Source organism: Manis javanica, chromosome 10 (genome assembly GCF_040802235.1).
Source record: "Manis javanica isolate MJ-LG chromosome 10, MJ_LKY, whole genome shotgun sequence".
In the NCBI taxonomy this organism is placed as follows: Eukaryota; Metazoa; Chordata; class Mammalia; order Pholidota; family Manidae; genus Manis; species Manis javanica.
In genome coordinates this window covers 35896952-35909755 of record NC_133165.1, presented here as the reverse complement: position 1 = coordinate 35909755, position 12804 = coordinate 35896952, and the positions used below count along the sequence as shown (strand labels likewise).

Genomic DNA, 12804 nt, shown 5'->3' with positions numbered 1-12804 from the left:
GCCAGCAGGGAGAGAACAGGCACAGAGGGAAAGCCGGAGAGATGGGGAAACATGTGTGTGCGTGTGTGCTTGTGCGCACATGAGTGTGTGTTTTAAGGAAAAAGGCCCACAGTCCAGTCCCATCGGCCCCAGCCTGGGAGGCTTGCGAGCTGGCCTTTCGTAATTGCCCCCTCCCCGCAGCCCCCTCCTCCGGCACCCCCCCTCCTCCGCCCAACCGCCCGCCCTCCCTCCCTCCCTCCTTCCCTTGCAGTCGCCGAAGCAGCAATTACGCTTTGGGGATAAAACGAGGCGCGGAGAGCGGGCTGGGGCATTTCTCCCCGAGATGGCGGGTCTGACAGCTGCAGCCCTGCGGCCCGGAGTCCTCCTGCTCCTGCTGTCCGTTGTCCGTCCCTCGCAGCCTGGAGGTAGGCCTCAGCCCCTTCCGGACTTGCCCACAGCCCCCCAGCCTCTCAGCCAGGTGGCTGGACTGCTGGGAGAGAGCGCACCCCCCAGCCCCATACCCTGCGCTGTCCAAGGGTCCCAGGCAGGAGCCCCTCAGCCACTGGATCCTTGGAACCACCCCTCCCTGGAGCCAGCCCGTGCTGAGGAGGAACCTGTCAGATGCCTCACGACTCAGGAAAGTCCCAACCCAGAGGCCAGGTCCCGCTGCCCTGAGAGGGCCAATGGGCCCCTGCTCTGTCCTGCGTGCCCTCCCAGTGGGGGTCGGGGGCACGCTGGATAAGGGTTGGTGGGGTCCCAATGGGTCTGTGGGCATTGGCACTTTGCACACCTGTGGACCCAGCGGGTGTGCACACGTGCCCTGGGGGCAGGGGACCTGGGTTGGAGTCCAGCTCAGCTGCAATGTGCAAGGTACCTTGTCTCCTAGGAAGTCAGGACACCCCTCTGAGGAAAGTCAGGGTTAAGTTGGTTCCTGGGTTACAGGTTGGAAAACTGCTGCTGTGGTCTGTCCCTGGTAAGGAAAGCCGGGACTTCTGTGAGTGTGTGTGTGTACATGCATGCATACATGAATAATATCACATGATATTGCACAGGTATGCACATGTATATACATCCAAATATGTCACCAAATGGTGGAGGATGGCTATTCACAGGTTCATCCTTGGACAGGTATGCATGTGCATGTCCACATGTGCTTGTGCGTGTTGGGGGTTTGTAGGGTAAGTGAAAGTGCCTGTAGCCCATGCAAAAGCCCACCACCCAAAAGGCATATACACGAGGGAGATCTGGTGCCCGGATATGTATCACTGGGTGTTGACTGTCACAGTACATGTCACTGTGAGTGTGATTGTGTGTGTGGTATGGAACACGAGTTAGGACAGGGAAGCTGGGGGGATGTCCACCTCCTGGCAGAGGGAGTGTGACCAATGGTAGAGGCTGGAGTGGACGTCAGGACAGTTCTGGACCATCTGGTATATGTGCCCTGCCACAGACCCCAAGGGTACCCCTGGCCATGGGGAGAGAGGAGCCCGCTCCTGAGCCATAGGGAAGGGGGCCTGGGTGGGGTCTGTTCTCTGTGGGAGTCCTTCCTGCCATTAGAACCAGACCTTCAGCAGAGGCCAGTGTTGGGGGAGCATAGGGTGGGGCAGGGCCAGGCTGCAGGCTGGAGTAAGGGCTGGGCAGGAGCAGCAGCTGTTTCCGTGAGATTGATGGGCTGGGCAGGTCTGCTGGGTGCAGGGGCTTCCTGGCCAGAGGTCAGCTCCTGGGCTCCGGTGAGGCCGAAGGACATGCATACCATCACGTGGGGCCCAGGAGGGGATTAAGACAACCCCAAAGGAGCCGCTATCCCAGTGCCCAAGAGCAGCAGCTCTGGGCCTGCCTGAACTGCCTCCTACCTCCCCAAGGTGCGGCCTGAACATCCACCTTCCCAGAGAGAGCTGCCACCTGGAGCAGAGCAGTTAATCCCCACAAAAACCCTGAGAATTGAGCACAATTACCTTCACTTTACAAGTGGGGAATCTGAGGGTCAGACAGGCTGAGGCAGCCCACTGCCCTGGGCCAAAGAGTGAGGGGGTAGGGTCTGGTACCAGGCAACATTTGGGGAGGCACAGGCCTGGAATTCTTGGGTGGGACCCTGGCATCTAGGGTGGACATACCCTAGAGCAGAACATGCCATCCCTTTACATCCTCAGTGATACCACTAAATGCTCGGCTGGCCTTGTTCTTTCTGTACAAACACAAATATCAGCTCTGTCCCAGGTGGTAGAATAGCTAGGTCCAAATAAGGGGTGTGTGAATTGGTGAGGTCTTCTGGGGTTTGTGCCCAGGGCCCGTAGAATATCAAAGGGGTTGGGGAGTGGGAAGGGCTGCAGACACAGGTTCACGCTCACACAGGTACACACACAGCCACCTGCCTGGCTGTCCTGGGGGATCCCAGCTTCCCCCACCCACCAAGAGGATATCACCCCATGTGTTCCCCAGCTCAAAAGAACCATGCTGCCAGTGGAGGCAAGAAAGGAGCTTCCCGGGAAGACTGATGGAAAGAATTGTCTAGACCCATTTAGGATGGGTCAAGAACAGCTTTGAGGACCAGCTTCCTGAAACCCCTGTGCCATTTAAAAAGAGAGAGAAATTAACTCAGGCGTAATTCTCTCCACATCCTCTAGAAATAGTATCAGCAGTTTTTTGTTTTTTCTTTCTGATTTCGGAACTAAAGATGACTTGGAACAAGGATTATTAACCCTGGCTGCCTATTGGAGTTTTAAACATATAGAGATCTTTAAACAATTCTGAAGCCAGGGTCCCACCCAAGAATTCCTGCTTTATTTGGTCTGGGGAGAGACCTGGACTCGGAGGTTTCGTAAAACCTGCTCAAATGACTTTTATGAGCCTTCAGCGCCAAGGACCTCTGGTTTAGGGGTTGCTCCTGCCTCTGTGTCTGCTGGGGCTAAGGCAGGACAACAAACGTGCCCAGGGGAGGGAAGGGACAGAGGCACCCACTGGAGAAAAGATTGTTTTTGAAAAACCCTTGGCAGCCTTTCTCCATGCAAACAACAAACAGCTTCGCATGGTCTTATCTGCTCCCAGGCCATTCCCCTGGACTTTGGCTTGGCAGAGACCCTTGCCAAGGCCTGCTGGCCCACTGCTTGCTCCTAATCAGCCTCCTCCCAGATCTTTGAACCTGGAGGCAGGGCCTGTGTATGACAGGTCAGCTGTGGGTCCTGGCCAGGCTTTTCATCTCACAGGCTCTTGGTTTCCTTGGCTGTAATATGGGAGAAGCATCCTTGCCCCACTCATCTCCTAAGGCCGGCGGGAAGTTCCAGCAATGTAACATCTCAAAAACTTCATCAAATAAGAGGATCGTGGGAATGTGAATTTTTTAATAACATATATTTTGATTCAGAATTTCTAACTTGGGCTGACCGCCCCATACAATCTGTGCACATCTGTCAGGTTTAGTTTTCCCTGTTGCTATCCATGCCGTGTTTTGTCTAGTGGGGAGCAGCACACAGTGGTAGAGGTAGCAGACAGGACTGGGGAGGGGGAAGCCCAGAGGAGTCCCAGGAAATCCAGGAAGGCTTCACAACAGATGTGACATTTGAGTTAGGCTGTGAAAGAAAGGCCAGTGTTTGGGAATCGTCCATGAATCAGAGATGAGCCTTAGTCTGTGGGGCTCTGGGAGGCAGAATGGGAGAGACAGAGGAGCAGATTGTATCGCGACAGGAAGACCTCTCTGTAATAGAGCTGGCAGTGTGGGGAGGTGGGGATTTTCCTGTCATGGGAGGCGTGCAAGCAGGAGCACAAGGGGCGGTTTGCGGGAGTTTCAGCCAAGGCCAGAAGACTGTTATGATCCCTAAGAGTCTAGGATCATGATTCTCAGATGTAAGAGGCAAGTTCCACCCTGGGCTAGCCAGCAAAACAAGCCAAACCCACATAAAACAAGACAGGCATGCTCCGGGCCAACTGTTTTGGGCCAGCTGAGCGGTCACAGCCACAGGCTTAGAGAAGGCAGGAGGGAGAATCTGAGCTCAGTCTTGGTAGAAGGGTGGGAGTTGGATGGAGGAGAGGGCATTCCTGGCAGCAGGAATGGCTCAGACCAAGGAGTGCAGGTTGAGAAGGAAGGCGAGCTGCAGCGTGAGAGGAGGCTGCTGCCTTTGTGGAGGCCCTTAACCAACAACTGTCTTATTCTGTTCTCACCTCTGCTGCACTTGAGAAAAGAGGCAGGGCAGAGGCCCTTTACACCTACTAAGCCTTCTCCATTTCCTCAGTGCCAAGTAAGGATCAAAATCCAGAGCTCCCCAGCTGTCATGGTTCAACCACAGAGTTTGGCAAACATTGCTGGGATCTGAATCATGGGGGTAGAGAGTGGGGAGAGGAGAGAGCTGAGGAGACATGAGCGGGCGCTGAGGAGAGGGGAAGCAGAGGAGGAGGAGCTGGCAGGCCCAGGAGGGGCCTGGCCACAGACGGGCTGTCAGGCTGTCGGGGAGCAGAACTCCCGGGAAGGAAGTGGGGGTCAGCCAGGCCCGAGCACTAGACCAGCCCAATGTGTGCTGGGGATGGAACAGGTTGGACCCAGACCCACAGGCAGCATCCTTGCCTCCCCTCCATCTAATTCACCCATCATTCATTGAATGCCTACCATATTCCTGGCCCCAGGCTATGTACTATGCAGCAAAGTGGAGACACAGAGTCGCCATCTTTTCTTATTTTGGCAATTACCCTGTGCCAGGTCCAGGGCAGGACAAGGTCTCTTCCTTGATCCTTTGACAACTCACAACAACCTTGCAAGGCAGCAGTTATCAGCCCCACATTGCTAAAAATGAAAACAGGGTTCTGAGAGGTTAAGTGACTTGCCCAAGGTCACACAGACTGTAAGAAGTTGCATGGCCAAGAGGAGAGGCTCTATACGTCTGTCCTGAGCCCATTTGCTCCCTCTACCCCCCACCCTGCTCCTGTAGTCTGCTCTGGGGCCAGAAAGCAGAGAGGTGGGGAGAGGGCACCATCAGGAAGGAGAGAGGCTGAGGCAGAGAAAGGCCTGGAGCACAACCGGGAAAGACACATAAGAGGCAGTGCTGAAAGCAGGAGCCCGGAGCCAAGGAAGGCATCAAAGGCCCAAGGCAGACCATGTGTGTGTTTGGCAGCCGATGACAGGGCCAGAGTGCTCATTCCCAGCAGGCCCGGCCTCCTGGGGCTGCCTCTCTGAGCCCTTAAGGCTCTAACCAGATCTTTTTTTTTGGCACACTCCAGGCCTGGACTACAGTTCCTGGGGGGCCATCAGCCCTGGGGGTATGGGTGGCGCCAAGGCTTTGGCACAGGGTGGGCGCGACAGCTTGGCATCCCTCACCTTGATGGGCTGACAGGGCGCTGGGGCTGGCAGGCCCATCTGTACATCATGGCCAGGCCACATCTCGCTGGGAGGCCTCTGGACACACTACAGACTGCCCAACACTGGCCACTAGCCCCATCCATGCCCCTTTCAGAGGGCGGGGCTGGGGCTGGGGCCCTGGCAGCTTGTCAGGGTTGGCACCATTCTGTGATGGTGCAGTCAGGGCCTGGGCTGCCGCAGGATTGTCTGTTGCCATGGCCACGCTCAGCCTGGGTCTGGGGCTCAGCCCCACAGAGTCCCCCAGTGAGAGCTTCACTGGCCTATGGGGAGTGAACTCGTGATCTTGGCGGGCAGACGGCCCCTGGCCTGGCCAGTGAATTAGCTTTTCCTTAGGAAACTATTCACTTTGCTCATTCATGGTGTCCCCCTCTGGGCCCCGGCGCCTCCTAAGACAGCCCCATGTCAGACAGCCAGAACCCCACCCAACCCTTGCTTCCCAGTGGCTGAGGATGCTGACCTCACACTATCCTATCAGTGTGGGAATGGCTGCGTTTTTTGCTGGCAGCCGCAGCATTTCCTTACTGCTCACTGTGGCAGTTCGGCCTGCTGCCCCACAACTCTGGCCCCTGCCTGTGCTGCTCAAGGCTGGAGAGAGGTGGCTGCCAGTTAAAGGCACTCAGTCCCTGCCCCATGCCAGGCCCTCTCCAGGGGAGAGGAGAAACAGGTAACACAGAGGAGTGGCCTGCTTTGAATCCAGGCTCCGTCTCTTTCCAACTGTGTGTCCTCAGGCATGTCTCTTAACCTCTCTGAGCCTGAGTTCACATCTGTTAAAATGAATATAGTAATCCATGCCCTTCCAAACTCAAAGGGCCATTCTGAGGAGCATGAAAGGGAAGACGGTTTGTAAACACAAAGTGCTTTGGGAATAGACCGCTGTGTAGATGTATAGTATCGTCATTATCATCGTTAGCAGGCTCTTACTAATTCTAGATAAAGGAGGACTCTTTCTGCTTCCTTCCAGGGGTCCCGGGGGCTGTTCCTGGTGGCGTTCCTGGAGGAGTCTACTACCCAGGTGATGACCTCAGACTTCCACATGCAGGGAAGGCACCCTGTTCTGGGCTCCTCCCGCCACAGCTGCTAGGAGGATGAATGTGCTGTCTGTCGTGTGATATGATAGAGTGTTTTCCAAGTAAAAGCAACATGAAAGCAATACCTATGTACAGAGGGAGACTGGAAGCCCTGCAAAAGGAAATGGGCAGAGTGTTGGAGCATGGCATCAGGAAGGCAAATTTTTAATTCAGACAAAGAAGCATAATACTGTAAAGCAGATTGAAAACACTTCCTAATACTTACGTATTTCCAAGTATTAGAAAGTATTTGAATGTTCAGCACTAACATGGAAATGAGGGTAGCCATCAGCATGCTCCCAGATACAGACTGGTACAGGGCTGCTGGCCTGACTAGGAAACTGAATCTCACAGACATTAAGGCTTGCCTAAGGTCACGGAGATAGGCAGTGACAGACTGGACCATGGGTCAACGGGTGGCCTTCTGCTGGGGCACTGACAGCTCACTCCCTCTCTCTCTCTCTCTCTCAACACAGGGGCTGGTCTTGGAGGCCTGGGAGGAGGAGGTAAGCTCGGAAACCAAACTTGGTTTCTCCTGATAGGTCTGGGTGGTCACTCTGGTTCACACAGATCCTCAGACCTCAGGACCCCAGAAGGCCCAGGCATCAAGGGGCCCTTATTTTAAGACTGAGGGTCCAGTGGGAAAAGACTCATCTGAAAACTGGAACTCACGGGCCTCCCTCCCTGCTCCCTCTGGCCTCTTTCCCTGGTGACCCTGCCTTCTTTCATATTCCTTTTGATTCTCTACTACATCCCTGCAAAGCTGAGCTGGTATCATCATCCCCTTCAGAGGCTGAGAAACTAAGTCTGAGAGAATATTAACCACAAATCAGGACCAGAGCTAGGCCCTCAACCCTGGTGGCTAGACACTGGGCTCCAAGAGGCTCCTTGGCCCAGGGAGGACCGTCCCTGATAGCCCTCAGGGCCTGGGGAGTGAGACCATACAATGCCCTGGGGGGATAAGTAGTAGGACAGGTGGGCTGAGGCTCCCCACTCACTACCATCTCTTCTCTCTGCAGCATTGGGGCCTGGAGGCAAACCACCCAAGCCAGGTAAGACCTGAGGTCTCTGGGGCTGGGGACAGGGGAGGGGAGGGCCCACAGAGCTGTGAACCCAGCAAGGGAGCCAACAGGCAGGAGGAAGTGGGGAGGTGCTGAGCAGGCCCCCAGGTGTGAGCAGGCTGGGGCTGGGCCCCAGGGCTTCCAGGGACAGAGGCTGGATGCAGCTTGATGTCCTCCCTGTGTGAGGTGTCTGTCCACTGTCTACCCTGCAGTGCCTCTGTGCACAGCTGTCTGAGAGTTTGCTCTGCATAGCATCCAGAAACAGCCTTGGTGCTGGGGGCAAAGGTAGTGACTGATGTTCTGGTGGCCACTCAGCCTGTGAACATCACTCTGGGGCTCTGATACAGATGGTGGGCCCCAGACTCCAGACGAAGCCCTCTCTAATCCAAGACCAAGACCTGGGATATCCTGACCTCGATGACCAACTGAGCCCTTAATCTGACCCCAGGCTGAACCCTGACCCCCGACCAAGCCCTGAACTGATGCTAGGCTCCTCCCAGCTGTGTCCAAACCAGGGAGGTTTCCAGTAAGAAGATGTGACTAGATCTGTCCTGGCCTCACCCTTAGGGCAACAGGTCTGCCAGTAGGGGATCCACCATCAGCTCCAAAGAATATACCCCCAGGAAAGGGGGAGGGCAGATCTCTCCCAGAGGCACTGGTGGAGAAAGAGCAGGTGGAGGAAATGGCGTCTCTGTCCAGATTTATGGCCCCATCGGCATGAGATGCTCCACATGTGACCTTGACACCCCCCCACCCTGCTCTGTGTCTCTCTGACTCTGAGGTTCCAGACTCCAGGACAGTTTGAATGTCCAACAGCTCTTATGAAATCCTGATGTTTGATGATCCAAGTGCAAATGAATCTACAAGACCCAGATTCTTCTTCTCCGCAAACGAATCTGGGTTGTGAAACTCCAGGGCCAGGGCCAGGGAAGAGAGATAGGAGGGTAGGACAAGAGGCCTGGGCAAGGGGCTTCCTGGAGTCTGCAGGGGTCTGCAAGGCTGGAGCCCTTGTCATTCACTGCTCAGCCTGCCAGACCTGCACTCTGTCTTCCTGGAGAAGTGAGCAATCTTACCCAGGTCTTTGATGGTGGGCAGAGGGCAAGGAAGGCCCAGATAAGCAAAGGGGTGGATGAAGGACTGTGCTTAATGGAGAAAACCCCAAATCCTGGAGGTTGGGACTGCAAAACTGAAGCGCAGATTGGTCGATCCCACTGGCAGCAGGGGACACATGGTAGACTGTTATGAAACACCAGTGGGGAGACTGAGACAGCTGTATAGAGGGTCCCTTAATGAGGGTTGCTAAAGGGAGGCTTTTATTCATTAAAGATTTATTTTAGACTTCTGAAAAGACTTCCAGCTCAGGGTAAAGGAGGCCAAAAGGGAAGTCAGGGCAACTCCTGCTGATGGAAAGGGGCTGGATTCCAGGACCCCTTCCATGCACTTTCAGCCTCAGGACCCTGAACTATAAAGAATTGGGCAGGGCCAATGCCCCACCCCCACCTCCACAGGCAGTTTCCCATATCCACGCAGTGGAGATGTCCAGGCCTGCCTGGGCAGGATGGAGTGGGGCACAGCAGTGTGCACTGTACTTGGGAACAATTAATCCCTTGGTGAGTAGAAGGTGGGTGGCCTGGCAGTTGCTCGGCATGGGCCTTGGAGAGCTGGCCCCCAGCCACACCCCCACGACCGGCTGGAGGCCAGCCACACTCAAAAGGGCAGAAAGGCCAGGGAACACCCACTGGGCACGCTGGCAGGCTGCACATATTAGGTGCCTTCTTCTCACAAGCCCACTGGTCCCAGGAAGGCAGGGGACACACTGGCCATTTTGTAGGTGGAAAAACTGAGTCTCAGAGGAGTAAAGTGATGTGTTCTTCATGGGGAGTGTAAGTAGATGCAGCAGAACTTGAATCCAGGGCTCTCTGACTCCAGTAAGAGGAAGGGTTGGGCTGGCCAGACCCCTGAGCCCCGAGCTGTGGTCAGCTCCTCATCTCTATTCTCCTTTCCAGGGGCTGGACTCCTAGGGGCATTTGGGCCAGGTGAGTCCATGGGCAGGAGGACAAGCAGGGGTGGGGCTGGTCATGCTGGGGCACAGCCCTGGGACCAGACAGCTGGTGGGGGAGCACGGGAAAAGGTTAGATGGCTGCAGAGGGGCCGCCTGCCCCACCGCCACCCACCCAAGCCTCTTCTCAGTTCCTGGTTGGTCCCCATCTTTTCTCCCAGCCCTGTGTGGTCAGGAAAAGCCCAAGCCTGTCTCCTGCCCTATTGGAGCTCAGGAAACAGGCCTGGCTTGAGAGAAGCCCCTGACAGAGCTGGGGAGAAGCAGGGCCTGTGGTGCTGGGAAGTGAACTCAGGCACACCCAGGCCCAGCCTGACCTCCACACCACACCTGCCTGGGAGGTAGAGGGGCCGGAGCTAGAGAGCCACCTTACAGAGGGGCCAGTGGAGTTTCAGATGCAGTCAGACCCCCACGTAGGAAAGGCTGGTGGGAAGGGAGACCACACCCAGTGAAAGCCAGGTAGGCCCTCCTGGGATCCAAGTCCGTAGAGCTCAGGACTCTGGCAGTCAAGACTGGTGCTGGCAGAAAAGATCCTCACATAATTGGAAACAAACCCAGCACAGTTGTGAACTCCAACCTGATTGCCCAGTGGTCCTGGCCAAAGCCATGGAATGTCTCCTGGAGGGGGAGAGGGAGCGATGGGACCCAGATGTGGGAAGCATCAGGCCAGAGGGACCCATCTGGCTTCTCATAAACATTTTAACATCAGCAAGCAAGGAGGCTCCTGGACTACAGGATGGACAGACTGACAGCTGGTGGGGGATGAAGGGGCTCCAGATAGAGGGGACAGGGAATGGGCTGAGCCAGGGGACCCCTGCAAGCAAACAGAAGAGAGGCTTGGGGTGGGGACTAGCAGTGGGAGCAGGGCAGGGCCTGGCCTGGGTGTGGTCTTGCTGGCAGACTCTGCTTAGCCCCAGCCCTCCCAGAAAGCCCTGCTGGGTCCTCCATTAGCTGGTGGGCCTTCCAGGGGAAGCAAGGCAGGCCCAGGGATGTTATGGGGGGATCAGTGCAATCATGCCTACATGGCACATAGCAGCTAGTCTTGATGTGGTGCTGCTGTTTTATTGGGATGAGGCCCTGAGTACCAAAGGTTGAATCCAACTTAGGGACCTGAGTGGTTGCACACTGACCACAGGGTTCCTGCCCCCTTCTCTATGAGATCCTTCCTCTCTGGGCCCAGGAATGATGCCCACACACCAGCCTCTCCTCTCCTCACCTGGCTTTGTCTCCTTCTCCCTGCAGGTGCTGGAGGGCTCGCAGGAGGTGGCCCTGGGGCAGGTTAGTGTTGATACACAGGCAAGATGCCATCTGGGGGTTACAGCCGGGCCCAGGGCAACTGCCCAGTGTGGGGAGCAGTCAGCATACGGGGATACAGACTAAACCTGTCCTGGGTACTGGCACGGGAGGTGATATTGAAACCCTCCTGCCCTGAGTGGCTGCCCAGGGCACAGGGGAGTCACAGCTGGGTCCTAGTGCTGAGAGCTGGAGAGAAGAAGCCCCCCAGGGCCAAGCAGCCCAGAGGAGTTGTTCAACTCAGCAAGACCTCAGGAAGACTTCCTGGAGGAGGGGGTGGAGGTGGAAATTTGACCCCAAAGAGATTCCCGCAGTTTTGTTAGGCTGAGCAGAGCGGTTTGACATGTTTTGCTCTCCAACACTAACTGGGTCCTGGGAGGAGAGGTCACAACTTGGCACAGAACTGCAGACAGCAGCAGAGCCCCCTCAAATGCGCCTCCCAGGCAGTTAGGGCTCAGGGCCTCACCCACTCCTCCTCTCCGCAGGGCTCGGGGCCTTTCCTGCAGGCACCTACCCGGGGGCTCTGGTGCCTGGCGGAGTGGCTGGCGCTGCTGCAGCCTATAAAGCCGCCAAGGCAGGTGAGTGTTACTCTCTCTGGGACAGTCAGAAGCTCCCTGGCCTCTGTGGACCCTCCACTTGGCAAAGAACCTTTCCTGGGAGGCAGACGGGTAGGATCCTCCAGTCTACAGGGCTTGAGGAGGCGACCAGCGGTGTCCAAGCCTCAGAGCGAGGTGGTGGCAAGGCTAGACCTCAACACTGGGCCCTGAGCTTGCAGCCCAGGGCCCTCCTGCCTCCCACTGTTCTTACATGACCCCTCGCCTCTCCCACTCCTGGCTCTGTAGGTGCTGGGCTTGGCGGTGTTGGCGGCATCGGCGGGGTTGGTGGCTTAGGAGTGTCTACAGGTATGGCCGCCAGACCCAGGTTGCCCAGGTGAAGCCTGCAGGCCTGGGTGGGACCCACTCTGATGTCGCCCCTTCCACACCAGGTGCGGTGGTGCCTCAGACTGGAGCAGGAGTCGGCGTTGGGGCTGGAGGGAAGCCTGGGAAAGTGCCTGGTCAGTGTGGAGTGCCTGGGCCAAGGGCGGAGGTCAGGATGCACAGGAAAGGCAGGACCTAGCTGCAGGGGAGGGAAGCGTGAGGCCAACTCTGAAATGGGGGTGAGAGGCCCTTCTACCAGGATCCTGGGGCAGAAAGAGACCCCAGAGACAGGCTCTGTGGCAGGCACGTGGGTGAGAGATGGAGACACTGAGGTTCAGAATACAGTCAGTGCAGGAGGGCCGGCAGCAGCCAGTGGGGAGCTGCGGGGATCCCCAGGCGCACTGACGCCCCATCTGGTGCTTGGTCCCCGGCACAGAGCCCTTGAGGAAGTGACTTCAGGTTGAACAAAAGGCTGCTTGAGTCCACACAGCAGGGAGGGAACATCTGGCAGCTGTTAGCCCAGAGGTGGGCTGGGCCAGCCATGTAAACAGGCTCCAGGAGACAAAACAAATCCATGTACAGAAGGCTTTACAGATAACTTCCAAAACTGGTGGGAGAAGAGCCGCGGCCACCACATAGGTGTCCCTGGCTGCATCCCCTGGGTGCCCAGGTGGCTGGCTCGGGAGCCCTGGAGCTGCCGCAGAGGGAGGGGCCAGGGAGAAGTGCCTGGAGGCCGGGCTGCTGCTCACAGCTCTCTTCTTTTGGCCACAGGTGTGGGGCTACCAGGTGTATACCCAGGTGGAGTGCTCCCAGGAACAGGTGAGGGCAAGGAGGATGGGGCACTGTACCAAGGAGAGCAGCCTCTCACCTCCCCACTAGCTGAGGACACCAGAGGCCCTGGGTCCTGACCAGCACTGCTTCTCTAAGCAGCAGAGCTCAGGCCGACAGACATAAGTCCCCTGGTGGTGCAGAGCTCAGGCTGACAGACATAAGTCCCCTGGTGGTCTTTCCCCACAAAGCCTCCCCCAGCCCCACCCAAGCTCTAACCCCAGGGCCCAACCCAGATCATCAGCCTGAGATGGGCCTC

The 12804-nt window shown here is 56.8% G+C and overlaps 1 protein-coding gene across 17 annotated transcripts in view; it reads left to right on the top strand.

The window, feature by feature from the left end:
* The first annotated feature begins 231 nt into the window (after window positions 1–231).
* Window positions 232–12804, top strand: part of ELN (elastin) — a 31191-nt gene continuing 18618 nt past the window's right edge. For 9 of the 17 annotated variants that reach the window (XM_073215198.1, XM_017662444.3, XM_017662409.3 and 6 more), the window contains exons 1-10: window positions 233–404; window positions 6285–6335; window positions 6867–6896; window positions 7410–7442; window positions 9458–9487; window positions 10750–10785; window positions 11286–11378; window positions 11643–11702; window positions 11786–11854; window positions 12489–12536. In XM_073215198.1, the coding sequence (XP_073071299.1) occupies window positions 323–404; window positions 6285–6335; window positions 6867–6896; window positions 7410–7442; window positions 9458–9487; window positions 10750–10785; window positions 11286–11378; window positions 11643–11702; window positions 11786–11854; window positions 12489–12536 (532 nt within the window). In that variant the 5' untranslated portion in view covers window positions 233–322. Of the gene's footprint in view, window positions 405–6284; window positions 6336–6866; window positions 6897–7409; window positions 7443–9457; window positions 9488–10749; window positions 10786–11285; window positions 11379–11642; window positions 11703–11785; window positions 11855–12488; window positions 12537–12804 lie in introns of all 17 variants that reach the window. The other 8 variants (XM_037002852.2, XM_017662454.3, XM_017662434.3 and 5 more) reach the window with 4 other exon arrangements.